The sequence below is a fragment of the Ctenocephalides felis genome, unplaced genomic scaffold (genome assembly GCF_003426905.1).
Source record: "Ctenocephalides felis isolate EL2017-DRISC unplaced genomic scaffold, ASM342690v1 CF-g0.4_SCAFFOLD_00845, whole genome shotgun sequence".
In the NCBI taxonomy this organism is placed as follows: Eukaryota; Metazoa; Arthropoda; class Insecta; order Siphonaptera; family Pulicidae; genus Ctenocephalides; species Ctenocephalides felis.
Genome location: NW_020536999.1, coordinates 10,780,947 through 10,795,938, shown reverse-complemented (window position 1 = coordinate 10,795,938; position 14,992 = coordinate 10,780,947). Strand labels below are relative to the sequence as shown.

At 32.2% G+C, this 14,992-nt stretch overlaps 1 protein-coding gene across 1 annotated transcript; it reads right to left on the bottom strand.

Moving 5' to 3' along the window:
* Nucleotides 1–932: 932 nt before the first annotated feature.
* LOC113363355 (sodium/hydrogen exchanger 9B2) lies at nt 933–13,954 on the bottom strand. The gene is made up of 12 exons (XM_026605847.1): nt 13,394–13,954; nt 11,494–11,742; nt 9,764–9,881; nt 9,458–9,694; nt 7,413–7,585; nt 6,944–7,181; nt 6,680–6,865; nt 6,444–6,626; nt 4,684–4,844; nt 3,167–3,331; nt 1,441–1,630; nt 933–1,374 (listed from the first exon to the last, which is right to left on the bottom strand). Exons 2-12 carry the CDS (start codon nt 11,632–11,634, stop codon nt 1,172–1,174), a joined length of 1,995 nt encoding a protein of 664 aa, XP_026461632.1. The 5' UTR covers nt 11,635–11,742; nt 13,394–13,954; the 3' UTR covers nt 933–1,171.
* Nucleotides 13,955–14,992: the final 1,038 nt, after the last annotated feature.

Here is a 14,992-nt window from a genome sequence, read left to right as displayed (position 1 = left end):
GTAATAACGTATTTAAGAACTTTTATTTATACGTTTCAACACCAGATGTGTGTCATCATTCAGCAACTACAATAAATTTTAGCATTTTACTGATATAAAACAAATATAAAATACTTATAAACGTAGAGAAACATTATACATACCACCAGAACAAAAACACTCAAAAAAATATTTTTAAAAAATTAAACTTGTAACATATTAGCAAAGGACAATTTTTGAAAAATAATGAGAAACTACAAAAACTTGTCCTGGTTGTATATATAATGTTTCTCTATGTTTATAATTATTTTATATTAGTAAAATGTTCAAATTTATTGTAGTTGCTGAATGATGACACGCATCTGGTGTCGAAACGTATAAATAAAAGTTTTTAAATACTTTTTACATTTTTTATTTCGACGAATGGGTTGATAGTTACTTTGAAATATATATATATATATATATATATATATATATATATATATATATACTATTACTATTCAAACTATAAATTGCGATCAAGCATATGACTTTTTAACGGCTTTAATCATGTTTTTGGAGCTAATTAATTATTTAAAGTTGATTTTTTTTTGACCCACTTAAATACCATGTATTTCCCAAGTTCGATAATACTGAAATCGAATCTTTGTCGCCCACAAAAAACTTCGATAACGCCCTCATTTAAAAATTATGTATAATTCGTGTAAATATAAAATTAGACGTCTAAATCAGATGGGAAACATATTTTTTTATTTGTTATAAATCATATAAAACAGTTCTCCCTCCAAATTTTCCACAATTTTTAAAATAAATATTGTCCGGTCCGTCTAAAAACAAGATTTGAATATTGCGCCATGATTTTTTACCCATCTGGCGACGATTCATTTCTAATGGGGTATACAATGTATACTATACATACATACATACATACATACTATTTCTCATCTTATCCATACATACTTAAGAAACAATTCTAATTTAACAAATATTACTTAATTGATTTTTCCATATATATCTCATACTTATATATTTTATTTATGCTCTTGTTCTATTTATTTTCTTTATGTTCCTATAATTTGATGATTAAACTAAATTTTAAGATTATTGTCCATTACCACTATCTACACCAGAAACAGTACCAACAGTTTTTAAGTTTCAACTGATTTTACCACTAAACAATTCGGTTTACCATCTAAGCTTCATAGTTGGGTAAAGGTCTTCCAAGTTCTACGACACCAGATCGTTGGAACGAATTTTGTGCATTTGCAGTCGTATTTTGAGCAGTCGCCTCTGTATATTCAGATGGTGGAATATCATCATCCAAATCATCACGTTCTTCTTCCTCATCGATGATACTGATATCACGAATGGAAGGACGATGACTTCTTCGCCAACCTGGAAAAAAAGAAAATTTTTCATAATTTAACACCTATAACACTTTTGGCTTGGTTATCTTTGTACCTTCTATGATTTGTGGTTGTCTGGTTTTCGTGAGCAACCTTGGTCCACTCAAAGAGATCAAAATTGCTCCTAAGGGAGCTGTTACTATGATGCTCATTACGCAAACCATAAGGACGATTTCAGCCCTTCGTTTGTCTTCTTCAGATCCATTGTCTTGCAAAGTTGCCATTGCTACTGGACCAAGAGCTGCCTGGTAAAAAAGTATCACAAAGTCATAAATTTTTTTTGCATAGTTTTATTGTCAATCAAAATAATATACATTTAAGAGATTATCTCCTATGAGATATCTCTCTTTTTTTATTTTTGACATTTTATTTAAGATCGTATGGCCATTTTTTTTTTCAATCTTCGTGTGGGATATTCCTCGCTTAACTCTTTTAAATATAGGTTTGGGTGACCTGGTAGTTTTTCGTGGTATTTTTTGCTCCTTTCTTTTATCATCTCAATAATAGTTTTTATTTTTAGGTCTTTATGTAGGGTGTCATTTGCAACATACCAGGGTGCGTTCACAATGCATCTTAAAATTTTCGATTGCGATACTTGTATTTTTTTTTATATTTGAAAAGTCATAAAAATAGAACAAATACGCTTTACTCTGTATGAGTGTCTTCAGCATATCACAGACGGCGCTAGTGCACTTGAAATTTCGCATTTGTTTTTTTTTTTTAAATATAGTCTATCTACATATAGTACACGTACTTTAAACGTTTAAGTACCAATTTTATATATGTATTGAAATGTATCTTATTTGAATGTGATATATTTTTAACTTCCCGTAGGGTAGTTATAGTAATGGGCAGAAAATCGAAAATGAAAATTTTTGCATTTCTCGACGTTTTGAAGGTTTCTGAACATTTTTGGCATACCTCAGAAAAAATGAATGTTTGTGGGTTTTGTGTGTCCGCATTTTTACGTCCACGTTTTCGGGCGCACGGATCAAACGATTTGAATGGTTTAAAAAACATTCGATCCTTATTGATAGGGAGATGTGTTGATTAGTTTTTGGCAAAGGCAGGTCCAGCAGTTACGGAGATACGGAGCAGATAGTGCAGAAAATACAAATCGAGTTTTTGAGAGAACGGAGTATCGGATTTGAATGATTTAAAAAAACATTCAATTAGTATTGATTGGTAGAAGTAGTTATTAGTTTTTGGCGAAGGCAGGTCCCGCGATTTCTAAGATACAGAGCTAAATGTGCAAAACATTGCAATTTTGAGTGAACTAAGCGTCCGATTTGAATGATCTAAAAACTTTCTTTTTGTTTTGACCAAACAATTGCTTTTGAGGATAAAAAATTATTACATCTTTTTTTATTTTTCATAAAATATTCTTGTTTGTAATTTTCGATTTAAAAAATTTAAAAAATTACCCAGGCTAAGCACAGTCTAAGCGCCACTCTGGTACAAATGTTTACCCAAGTGCGTTGTTTTTTACACTGAAAAATGTGAAAATGCCGCCAAGCTAAGCACGGTATAAGTGCAAATGCCGCACAGAATTATTTGCAAATGCGTTTAGACTGTGACTATACGGGAGCACTTTTTTAATTTTGTGTAAATTAGGCAACTATTTTTTTTTTGAAGTTGAATTCAAAATGAAATGACGATTGTTAATGTTGTGGAGATAAATTGATTTATGATATGCCGAGTGTATTAAAATTGATGTAATTTCCAAGCGACTGTGTTTGCTATATATTTATACTTGTTTATTTATGGTTATGTCTACTTACTTGTACTGTTGCCTTTGACATCCAAGACAAAGCCACAAAGAATTTCTCTTTAAGGTTCAATCTACATCTGATGGCTACAATTACAGTGCAGACTATACGAACAAGTATACCTGTTATCAGACATCCAACACCTAAAGATACTATGGATCCATCCAATTCGTTAATCTACAAAGACAAAAGATTGTTAATAAATTTTCACTTTAGAACCACTTAATAATTAGTTAACCAAAAACTTATATTTTAAAAACACTTAGAAAATTGTGGAACAAAATATTTCCTTTATCAAAATACCTAAAAATTTGTAAAAGAAAAAACAACTTATATTGTAAAAATACTTAACAATAATAATAAAAATGATAATGATAATATTATTAATAATAATAACAATAATATAAGACACTTAAAGGGTATGGGCGTGTTTCCATACAGAATTGGCCCCACCCTGGCATTTAAATGATTTTGATGCCATTATATAGGTATTTTCGAGAAAATTCGAAATACCAAATGTCAAATCCGTAACTCATCATTTGGCCGAGATATCAGTGAAAACATGTGAAAGTGGCCCCTTTTTGTCGGAAATATGAGAGATATTGAAAAACTGTTAACGTCATTCTATTTATACTGATCTTGTCTATGTTGTTCATAACAAATAATGTGAAAAAATTATTTGTTAGTGCGTGAAAAGGTGAAAATTATTTTTCATTTTCCATTTTCTACCAGTGTGGCTCTTTGGATTACTTTTATATTAGCATCATTTGAAAGCCTGTACATTTTTCTTCTGTTATTCAAAAATTCATTTAAATGTAAGTGGAACTTTGGGTGAAAAGTTGGAAAAACTTAAGCTAGTACACGCGCTGCCGGTACAAGAACATCCATATAAAGTCGCTTTGCAAGAGCGACGAGCAAGCATAAGGCCAAAATTTATATCTTGTATATAAGTATATTCATTAGTCATAATAAAAATCCAACGCGCCGAATAAAAATAATAATAATCATTATTGATTATTTTCATTCGCCGTATAAGCTTGTGACTAATATATTTTAATGTATGAAAAGTTAAGGTTTCAATATTTTTCGAATTTTCTCGAAAATACCTATAAAATGGCATCAAAATTATTTAAATACCAGGGTGGGGCCAATTCTGTATGGAAACACGCTCAGACCCTTTGTTAAAATATCAACCAAAAACTTGTTAAATAAAATAATTATATCGTAAAAGTATTGTAAAGCTTATTAAAATACTTATTAAATTTTAAAAAAATACTTGCAACAAACAAACTAGTTATATTTAAAAATAATTAAAATTAACTAAACATAACTAAGTTTATAGTAAATAAATTAAATAATAAATAAATAAGTAATAAAATAGCTAATAATTAATTAAATTATATCAAACCTGTAAAATATTGACTTAAGCCTTATTATAATATTCTTATACGGACGGCTTGTAAAATAAATAAATAAATAAGTAAACAAATGGAAAAGTAAGAAAGAAAGGGATATCTGAATTTTCTGACCTTTATCCCTGCACCGGTGATACCAAACAGAATCGGTTCAAAAATCATCCAAAATATTTCAAAAGCTGTCGATACAGGATTGTCTTCGACTTCCCAACCTTGTTGGGACCAAAAGTAACAGCTGACAAAAGCTGCAGCAACTACTGCTAAAGGACCAGCACCTTTGGAAAAAGACACAAGTTAGATTGTACTATCTTATATATAAAAATGAATCGCAAAATGTGTTGGTTTTATATTATTTTAATTTCTGGCACATCTCAGCTGCTTTTTGGCAATAATAATGTAGACATTACATTTTTCTTATTTATAATCATAAATTTATTATACATATTCTAATATTATCTAGGTTCATAAGTAAATTGAAATTTTTCGCAGATGATAGTTTTCATTTGTTTTTTGCAATTTTTTCATTTATTTCTACAATATTGCACATACATCCCAGTACTTTAGTTAGAATAACATACATCTTAGAAAATTTTCTTAGCAAACTTCAGAAAAGTTTATCAAAATCCGAATAATCGTTTAGAAGGATTATACGATTATTATTCGACAACGCCTGGACCGATTTGGCCAATTTTTTTTTAAATGTTCGTTGAAGTCCAGGGATGGTTCTTACGGCGAGAAAAAATCGAATAATTGCCGGGAAAACCCTAAAAACAGGCCTTTTCTTCTTCTCTGTTTTCGAACTAATCAATTTGAGCTTTATTGCTATTATATAAAGTTCATAATAAATTACAAGCACTCACTGTATACTCCTTCTAAACAATTATGCGGATTTTGATAAATCTTTCTGAAGCATGTTACGGAAATTTTCTAGGATGTATATGATTATAAAGTACTGGGATGTATGTGCAATATTGTAGAAATGAATGGAAAAAATGTAAAAAACGACATGTCATTGTTTGCATTGAAAACAAATAAAAACTATCATCTGCCAAAAATTTCAATTTACTTATGAACCTAGACAATACTAGATAGATATAGATATAATAAATTTATGATTATGAATAACAAAAATGAAATGTCTACATTATTATTGCCGAAAAGCAGCTGAGATGTACCAGAAATTAAATAATATAAAATACAGTATATGTATAGCAGATTGAATGATACACATATGAACAGAATATGACAAATTAATTCACTTGAAATATGAAATTAATTATTAATCAGGGCCGGTCCAACCTTTAATGCGATGCATGCGAAAAATACGTGCGCACGCCTTAGGGGGCGCCAGCACAAGATTCGGATATTAAATTTTTAATATAGTTTTTTTTAAATATATAATTTCTTTGCATCTTTTACTACTCTTTCCACAATATTTTTAAAATTCGTACAAATTTCACTTTATAACAACAAATGGGAAAGTAAAGATGAATACATACAACTCCCTTGCGATTTCGATTAGGAGAAGTTTAAGATGCAATTTTGGATATCCTAAATAATAAAAAATTAAATTAATTTAATCCTACATGAAGTACCAGTGTTATGTTATGGTTATGTTATACCGTTTAAAAGACTTCAATTTCCATTATAGTGCGAGAATCGAGACTCATCATTTTATTTAATGCAGTTCTACATTAAACATCGCTCATGTTATAAATGTATATGCATTTTGGCATGAAGAGTAATTTAAAAAACAATAATTATTATTTTAGGTAAACGGTAAATATTAGTATGTTATATTACAAAATTGTAGACATTGGTACAGGACAACGTCTGTCGGGTCATCTAGTTTTTCATAAAAGTATTGTTCATACCTTCAAATCCTATGGATTCTGATCCAAAAACAGCGATCAAACCGCCTCCAAATAACATCAACGTCCTCAAAGGTACCACGAAAGGGTCACCCTTTTCAGGGACGTATTTTGCTAACCAACCCCAGAAGACACCAAATCCTATGCCTCCGATTATTGATACTGGGCCTTGGGCGATCTGGAATGCTAAAATAATAACAATTACTACTTATTCCAGTTATTTACAAGTCAATTTTTACCTAGTGAGTCTGATGAAAACATGATGCTGCTGATTATTCCAAAAACAGCTACTGAGGCAGCATCATCGATACCAGCAACGGCTATGATCAGTGTTGGAATTCCTTTGGCTACACCATAACCCTTTCCTCTCAACCTGAACAGACATGGGACTACTACTGCAGGGGAAACTGCAGCTACTATCGATCCTGAGAATAGACAGATCAATCAAGGCTTTTTATTAAAAAAATACTTAGGAGCAAATTGAAGATTTCTATTCTACTTGCCTAATAGAAGTCCCCACATCCAAGGCAAATCTAAAAGATAGTGCGACATGACAGCCATGATCACAGCCTCAACAGTCCATGGTATTAGACCTAATTTCAAAATGACTCCGTAAAGTTTTTTGAAAGCACCAGGATCCATCTCTAAACCAGCTCTGGTCAATATTATAACTAGGGCGAATTTGCGCAATTCGACGACCAGGTGGTGCATCTCGTGGCCTAAGTCGACTAGACCTACATTCTAGGAAAAATAAATAATTTTATCATTATGAAGACCCAGGAATCAGTTTTCTTTATGTCTTGCTATGTTGCTGGTTAATATAAATCAAGTCTTGTCAAGGTCTTCTACTGTATTAAGTTAAGGTTTCTCCAAGTGTTGACAGTAGTCGTTTTTCTGGTTCTATTTTCAACAAGTTTGTCTAGTATCTTAGTTGGTTGAATTGTTAGTCTATTACTACTGTCTATTACCTACCTGGAATATTATCCCTACAACCAACATTCCAATAAGTGCTGGCAATGTAGTCAGAGATATTAGCCAGCCTCCAAAATGGGCAGCAACTGTTAGGGCTGCCAAACCGAATAAAGCACCTCCAGGAGCTGCTGTGTCTCCCAAAATTGCATAGACTACTCCCCATATTAATAAACCTAGAAGGATAAAAAATAGATACAAATATAATAGATAAATATAAATATAAATCATAAATAGATACAAATAGTCTAGTAGATTGTAATGTAAATTAATCAGTTACAAGAAAGTCTCGTCAGCTTAATCAGTTTATTAACTTTCCGAAGGAGAAGTTTATGTTTTCATCAAAAAATCCGATTCGCTAATTTTACATTTTCTCGACGTTTCAAGCCATTCTGAATCGAATGAGACCAAATTTGGAAAATGTGTGTGTGTGTGTGAACAGATTTTTTGCCGTAAATCGACGTCTTCTCAAAAACGCGGCTGGACCGATTTCAAAAATTTAAAAGCCATTCGATGTATTTTAATAAGGACTAGCGTTTATCAATTTTGCGCGACGATCAACCAAGTCGTTTCTTTGTGAATCGCAGAAAAGTGAAAAATTTTCGTCCACATTTTAGCCCGCAATTCTGAATCGATTTTGAAAATTCAAAAACCGTTCGATAGATATTGGTTGGGAATCGTGCTGATTAGTTTTTGGTAAAGATCGGCCGGGCCGTTTTCTTATAATAAAGTTTAAAAAAAATCGGCGATTTTTATGATTTTTTTTGACGGTAGATATCATAGTCTTCTAGATCATACTAAAATATTAAGGTCCTACGACAAGTCGTTTAATTTTAAAAATTTGTCAAAGTTTGCAAACATTATAATCGTTTTTTTTTGGCATTTGTCAAAATTAGACTTTTCATCGACGTTTACTCAAAAACGCCTGAACCGATTTCAGAAATTTAAAAGTCATTTGATGTATCTCGATGAGGACTATCATTTCTCAGTTTTGTGCGACGATCGGCCGAGCCGTTTCTTTGTAATTTGGAAAAAATCATCCACATTTAGGCTCATACTACCGAATCGATTTTAAAACATCAAAAACTGTTCGAAAGATATTATTTGGGAACGATACTGATTAGTTTTATGTGAAAATCTACCGAGCCGTTTTCTTGTAATTAACTGTTGAAAAAAATTTAAGCCGATTTTCATGGAACTTTTTTTGGCGATATATATCATGGTCTTATAGAACTTACTGAAACTTTTTTGGCCAAAAACAATACCGTAGTCATGCCCCAACCTCCATATTCACCAGATATGGCTCCGTGTGACTTTTTCCTATTCCCAAAGTTGAAGAGACCCATGAAAGGACGGCGGTTTTCCTCGATTGAAGAAAATCGCCGAGAGTGCTCAAGGACATATCAAAAAGTGAATATCAAGGGTGCTTCGAAAATTGGAAAAAACGCTGGCATAAGTGTATTATATCTGGGGGGGACTACTTTGAAGGGGACCACATTAATGTAGACGAATAAATAAATATTTTTTTGAAAAAACGAAAATTCCGGGTACTTTTTGAACAGACCTCGTATATCATGGCCTTCAAGAACTTAGTGAAACATTACAGCCTTAGGTACGACAAGTAGTTTAATTTTGAAAATTCATTAATGTTTGAGAAAATGAGTAGTTTTTTTGAGGTTTGTTTAAACTAAAATTAGACGATTTACTTAGTACTTAGTCTTAATGAACATACTAAAACATTAAAGTCCTATGGAAACTGGTTCAATTATAAAAATTATTGATTTGTGAAAATTTGCTTTTAGAAAATACTCCGAGTTAACGTGTTCGTTCGTTTTCAATTATGCGTAATAAATCCCCTCGGAATACTTTTAATTGCTCATAAATTAATTTATTTCTTATTGATTGAGTCGATTATTTATACATATTGGGAAGTTTATGTAACTTGCCTCAAGGCAAAATACCAATACCAACTCGATTGGAAAATGGGATCTATGTCATTTTTATTAGTTAGGTTTGATCAATTGTGAGCACATGTCTTTTCCCCTTACCTAATAAGAATAATGACGTCAGCCTAGCAAACTGTCTATAACTTGGGCAAAGTGGATATGGGCAAATTTTTTGCCAATGTGGAGGTTCCCAGGATGATGCAGATTCTTCTCCTCTGCATTTTGAACAACACACATAAATCCAAGAAGATTCCAAGGCTTCTTGTTCGTGTTTGGAATATACACTATTGGCTATCGATGATTTGTTGGAACGCATCGAACCACCATTGTGCCGAATATCTAGAAAAAAAAGTAATGGAAACAATTATTTTTTTCGGCAATTAAAATAAATTGATGTCGACTATTTACCTGTGTGGTAAATATCATGTTCTGTAGACCCAGAATGCTGCTGGGCGTTGTGCAGAATACTTTTTTTCCTTACTGGACCAATGTCTTCGTGTGTTGAATGCTGGGATACTCCAGAAATCTAACCACATAACCAGGAATTTAACATACATCTAAAGAAATTCTAGGGAGATATTCTAGTGTAGAGCGATGAATTTTAGGTCATTTTTAAAGTGTCGTAAAAGAAAGCAATAAATGTTTTTACTATCCATTTTTTTACCACTTGTTTAATTATTGAAATACAATACAATTTTTTTTTTAAAAGTTGAAAATTGTAAAAACTGGCAGCTGATAAAGTCGGGGTTTTCAAAAAATTGGCACCTCAGTCTTGACACGATTTCAGCCCTCCTAGCCATCCGAAATAAAAGAAATAAAAAGATTATTAATGTTTGATAAAAAATGTTTTTTTTTTTTAGTTTAAAAAGTTTTTTTTTGAGTTTCTCGAATTTTTTAACTTCCCGTAGCTCAAGTTATAGTAATCGCAAAAAAATTGAAAATGAAAATTTTTATATATCTTTACGTTTCAGAAGTTTCTAAACATTTTGGCATACCTTAGAAAAAATGGATGTGTGTGTGTGTACGTGTATGTATGTATGTGCGGATACAATTTTTTGTCGACGATTTCGGGAACACGGATCAACCGATTTGAATGATTCAAAAAACATTCGATTCGTATTGATAAGGAGACGTGCTGATTAGTTTTTGGCGAAGGCAGGTCTAGCCGTTCCGAAGATACGGGGCAAAAAGTGCCGAAAACGGTAACTCAGTTTTTAAGAGAACGGAGCGTCCGATTTGAATAATTCAAAAAACATTTTATTTGTATTGACTAAATGAAGAACTGTTCAAATTTTTGGAAAGGCAGGTCCAACGACTTTGGAGATATGGAGGAAAAAGTAAAAAATTGAACCATTTGGCGGTCAAACATGATGATTAGACATATGCACATCAAATTATCAGATATTTTATAGAGATTTTAACAATAAGTATAAATTTTGTTTGCATTCCTATGGGTTCCGTACCAATGCTTATTCATTAGACGACGACGCGGCGCTTACGCGCTTCGATATTTCGTCTATGTAGTTAAAGCAGTACTATTGCTTTGAAAAAAAGTCAGAATTTCCAAAATATGTCAAAAAAAGAAAACATTTTTTTTTTTCAAAACAATAATTTTTTGTCAAATTCCTAGTTTATAGAAAATCTAATTTTTTCGAAGTAAATTTTTTTTAAAAATGTTAATCGTTTTTGAAAAAATAATAATATTTGGTACGAGAAGTTCCAGCAATTTGCCTTAACGCACGATGCCTTAATTGCCTTAAGACAGAATTCCACTTACAGCTAGTTAAATATAGTAAAAATTGGAATTTGGGGATGATCCTAGTTCGGGCTATAGATAGGTCTATAAACAAGACTCTCTGAACATTTCAAATAAATCGGTCGAGTAGAACTCGAGAAATCGTGTCAACAGTACTGAAAAAGTCTGTTCTGAGAAAAAAGCATTTAAAGTTTTGCGTGAAGCCAAACCAGTATGGAGACCGAGTCAGTAAAATGCCTATATCTCCGAAAATAATTCAAATTTTCAAAAAACTTCTCGTACCTACATTCTTAGATAGTTAAACTTCGAAAATGTGTAATTAAAAAAAATCGATTTTTTTGAATTTCTACACTAGAATACCCCCTTAAGGTATTTTTGTTACCTTTCTCCTTGGGTGCAAAGATCCTTCAAAAGCAGGATTGTCATATCCTCCAGGACCACTAGGACAATGTGCAACACTCACAGGATCACTTGCAATACTTACACGCCTTTTTGGAGGCGTCGGAGGTTCCGTACCAGGCATCGTGACTGCCAAAGTTGATACAGGGATTTTAAGATTCTTTCTTTGTTCTAAAAATTGCTGGGCCGCAAGTGGTTGTGATTGTCTTCTTGCTGGAGGCACTGGATGAAACTAAAAAAAAATATGTCTTATAATTAAATATAATCTTATATATAAAAATGGAGCTCTCAATCAAATGATCCGCTAAAACTCGAAAACGACTAAACCGATTTGGTCAGTCTTGGTCTTGAAAATTCGTGCTAATCATCAGTAGGTTGGCAGAAAGGTGAGATATTATTTCAAAATCGCGTGGAAACTTTACATTTTTAATTTGAATTTTTTTTTTGTAGAAGCGTAATTTGAATAAAATAATGGACGGTGGCTAATACGTCAAACGTTTAGCTAATACGTTTTTGGCAGGTGATGCTCCATTACGTTTAATAGGATGTTTTGCGTGAATATTATTTAATTATGATTAAATTGTAGTAAGTAGTTTTGTTTGTAGTTGTATTTATACACAAAAACGTTATTAAACGGATTGCAAGTGTTACTAGAAACTCAAAATATCAACTTTTTTGAAATGTTAATTCGAAAATGCATTCTTTGGCGTTGTAGCACTCTTCTTTGCAAATCATATTTTCCTCAAACACGGTGCTCTGAAAGATCTCATTTGTAAAATTCTATTCTCATTGGTATTTATAAAATATTTTCAAGGTTATATTATTTTTTATTTATGTTATTTAAATTCAGAACCTAAATTTGGTATCGATCGAAGGGACATTTTGTCGAATAACATTTTCCCAGTTATAATTTCTCAGAATTTATCGAAGAATAGATAGTAATATATGAAGGTGCGGGGTTAAAAAGATCCACTACCGATGTGTCAAAAACCAGTAAAGTTAAGCATTGTTTAACAAAGATATTTGAAAGTAGAGGGAAAAAGATGTATAACCAGCTATTAGCTTGATTCTTATGACTTTGCTATCGGGAGATAAACGGTAATCTTTGAAAATCCAAAATAAAAGTAATTTCTTTCGTTGGTAGTTTTTTAGCATTAGTTAAAAATGAAATCATTTTGAAAAATGCATTTAAAATTAAAATAAGACATTAAACTTGTTTGCCACCTGCCCGTTTCAAGTTACCCTGCCTATAGGGTAAAAAGGTCTAGATAACAAATTTTTGAAAGACAGCAAAAAAACACATTTTTACAATGATGAAGTAGCTGACAGTTTTACTGAACGTAGTCAGATAATTGTTCGTTTAAAATGTATTATTTGTTATGATATAATTGGTTTGATTTTTATAATACAATTAATATTTGCTCAAAGTCAAATTGGACCTTTGTGCTTCGCCCGGCTCTACATATATACTTTTCATTAAATTTATTTTGATTAATCGAATGTTACTTGAAACTTTTCAAAAAGCAGGTCAAAGAAGAAATACCTAATTTATTTTCTATCTCTCCTCGCAGAAATTTGAAAATTTTGTATAAACTCAGTATTTTTGTTTACAATTATACACAAAATCCAGAATCCAAAAAAAATCTGAAAACTTGAAACGTAATCAATAAGTGTATTGACAAAATATAGACATACTAATGGGGTTTATTGTTTTTATAATACCTCTCATTGTATATAGTATTCAAACAACGCATCCTTATACACTTAAAGTATCAATATTTTTGATTCTCTAGAAATTGTTTAGAATATATCTTACTTAGCAGAACAACATTTGCCGAGTCAGCTAGTTTGTATATACAAATGTAGTATCTAATTGTACTTACATCGACTGGTAGATGCTCCAAAGAAGTCTTCTTAGGCTGGTTTACTATAGGACTGTCTGGTTCACTATTGTTTACCAATTGATCACTAACTCTTCGTGCAAAGTTTTCAGACTTGACATGACCATTTGAAACATGAGTTGTCGTATCATCACCATTTGTTAACTTCTCATCAGGCTCCGAAACTCTGCGAACCGAGAACTTGCTATTGGGAACATCACCATTTAAATTCGCAGAACTTTCAACAGACTCCTCTTCTTCATCCTCATCGTCATCAAAAGGATTTGTAGGCTCTTTCTTGATAATTTCTATCTTATGTTCATTTACTGATCTCGTAGATATTTTCCTCGGAGGTTTTTCAGTCAAACTAAGCTTTTTCGTTCTATTGATGTCTTCAAACTTTTTCCCCGGTTCTTCGGTTTCTGGTTTGACGTGATTTGGTATTTCTGGGGTTGGTTGTTTTTGTTCTTCTGGTATTGTATCTGGTATTGATTCTGTGACTTGTTGGATGTCGAAATTTAGTTCTTCGTCACTGTTTGCGGCAGGGGTTGGGGGTTGTATTGTTATGACTAGCTCATTCCCGGGGCCAGAGACGCGCGCCTCTGCGTCCATTCTGCTTCAACTGGGGAAAAAATAGGTAAAGGATAGATTTTTAATATTACATTTAGATTATAACATTTTTTTTAGTGTAAGCTTGGGGTATTTGATTACTTTGGCTTTTACTTGCTTTGGGTAAAGAACATAATTTATCAGTTTTTTACATGTCTCTTTACATTTTTTTGGCATTTAGGCACAGCTCATAAAAATGATAATATTTTTATGAGATACTAGCAAATCCGATGAACTCCGTTTCGCCACCAGATGGTTTCGTGAGAAAGATGAAGAAATTTTTGTTTGTTTTATATTTGAAAAGAAAAAAATTGATTTTATTACACAACAGTAATGAATTTATTTCGATTACAAAATTTAAGTGCTTTTTAGTTGAACTTCTCTAAGTAAATGAAAGTGAATCCGCAAATTATCCGTTTCATTGAAGTGCTTCTTGGTAAACCACATTTTTTGTTTTTTGGTCTGACGTTAACACGAACAAAGCGGATGGTTTTCCAACTCGTGAACAGGCAACGTATAACCGGCCATGTGAAAAACAATGATTTTCTAAATAATCTATTTGAAATTTATCCCGCAAACACTAAGCGATTGGCCTTGCGACTTGTTATTGCGAACGCAAACCGAACTGAAAATTGCAATCGTTTGAAGTCAAACGGAAGACCAGTCGGAATCATTGGTATGTCACCAAATCGCCAGCAATTTTTGATTGAATGGTGAAATTCAGTGCGTGTACATCATTATTCTTTGCGGCAAGAATTGCTCGTTGACTTAACCAAGCATAATTCTGATAATTCTCACTAATGTCATTACTCGAATTTTTAATTACGGTGCGTGAAGTTTCAGCAGCTTGCATTAAGGCACGATGCCATGCACCACTAATATTCTTAGCTTGTGGAGCCCGAGACCTTTCCAACGAATGCAAAATTGTCGAAATCGGTTCGTGCGTTCTGGAGTTAAATCGTGAGGAAGGAAAACCCGACTTATTTTTATATA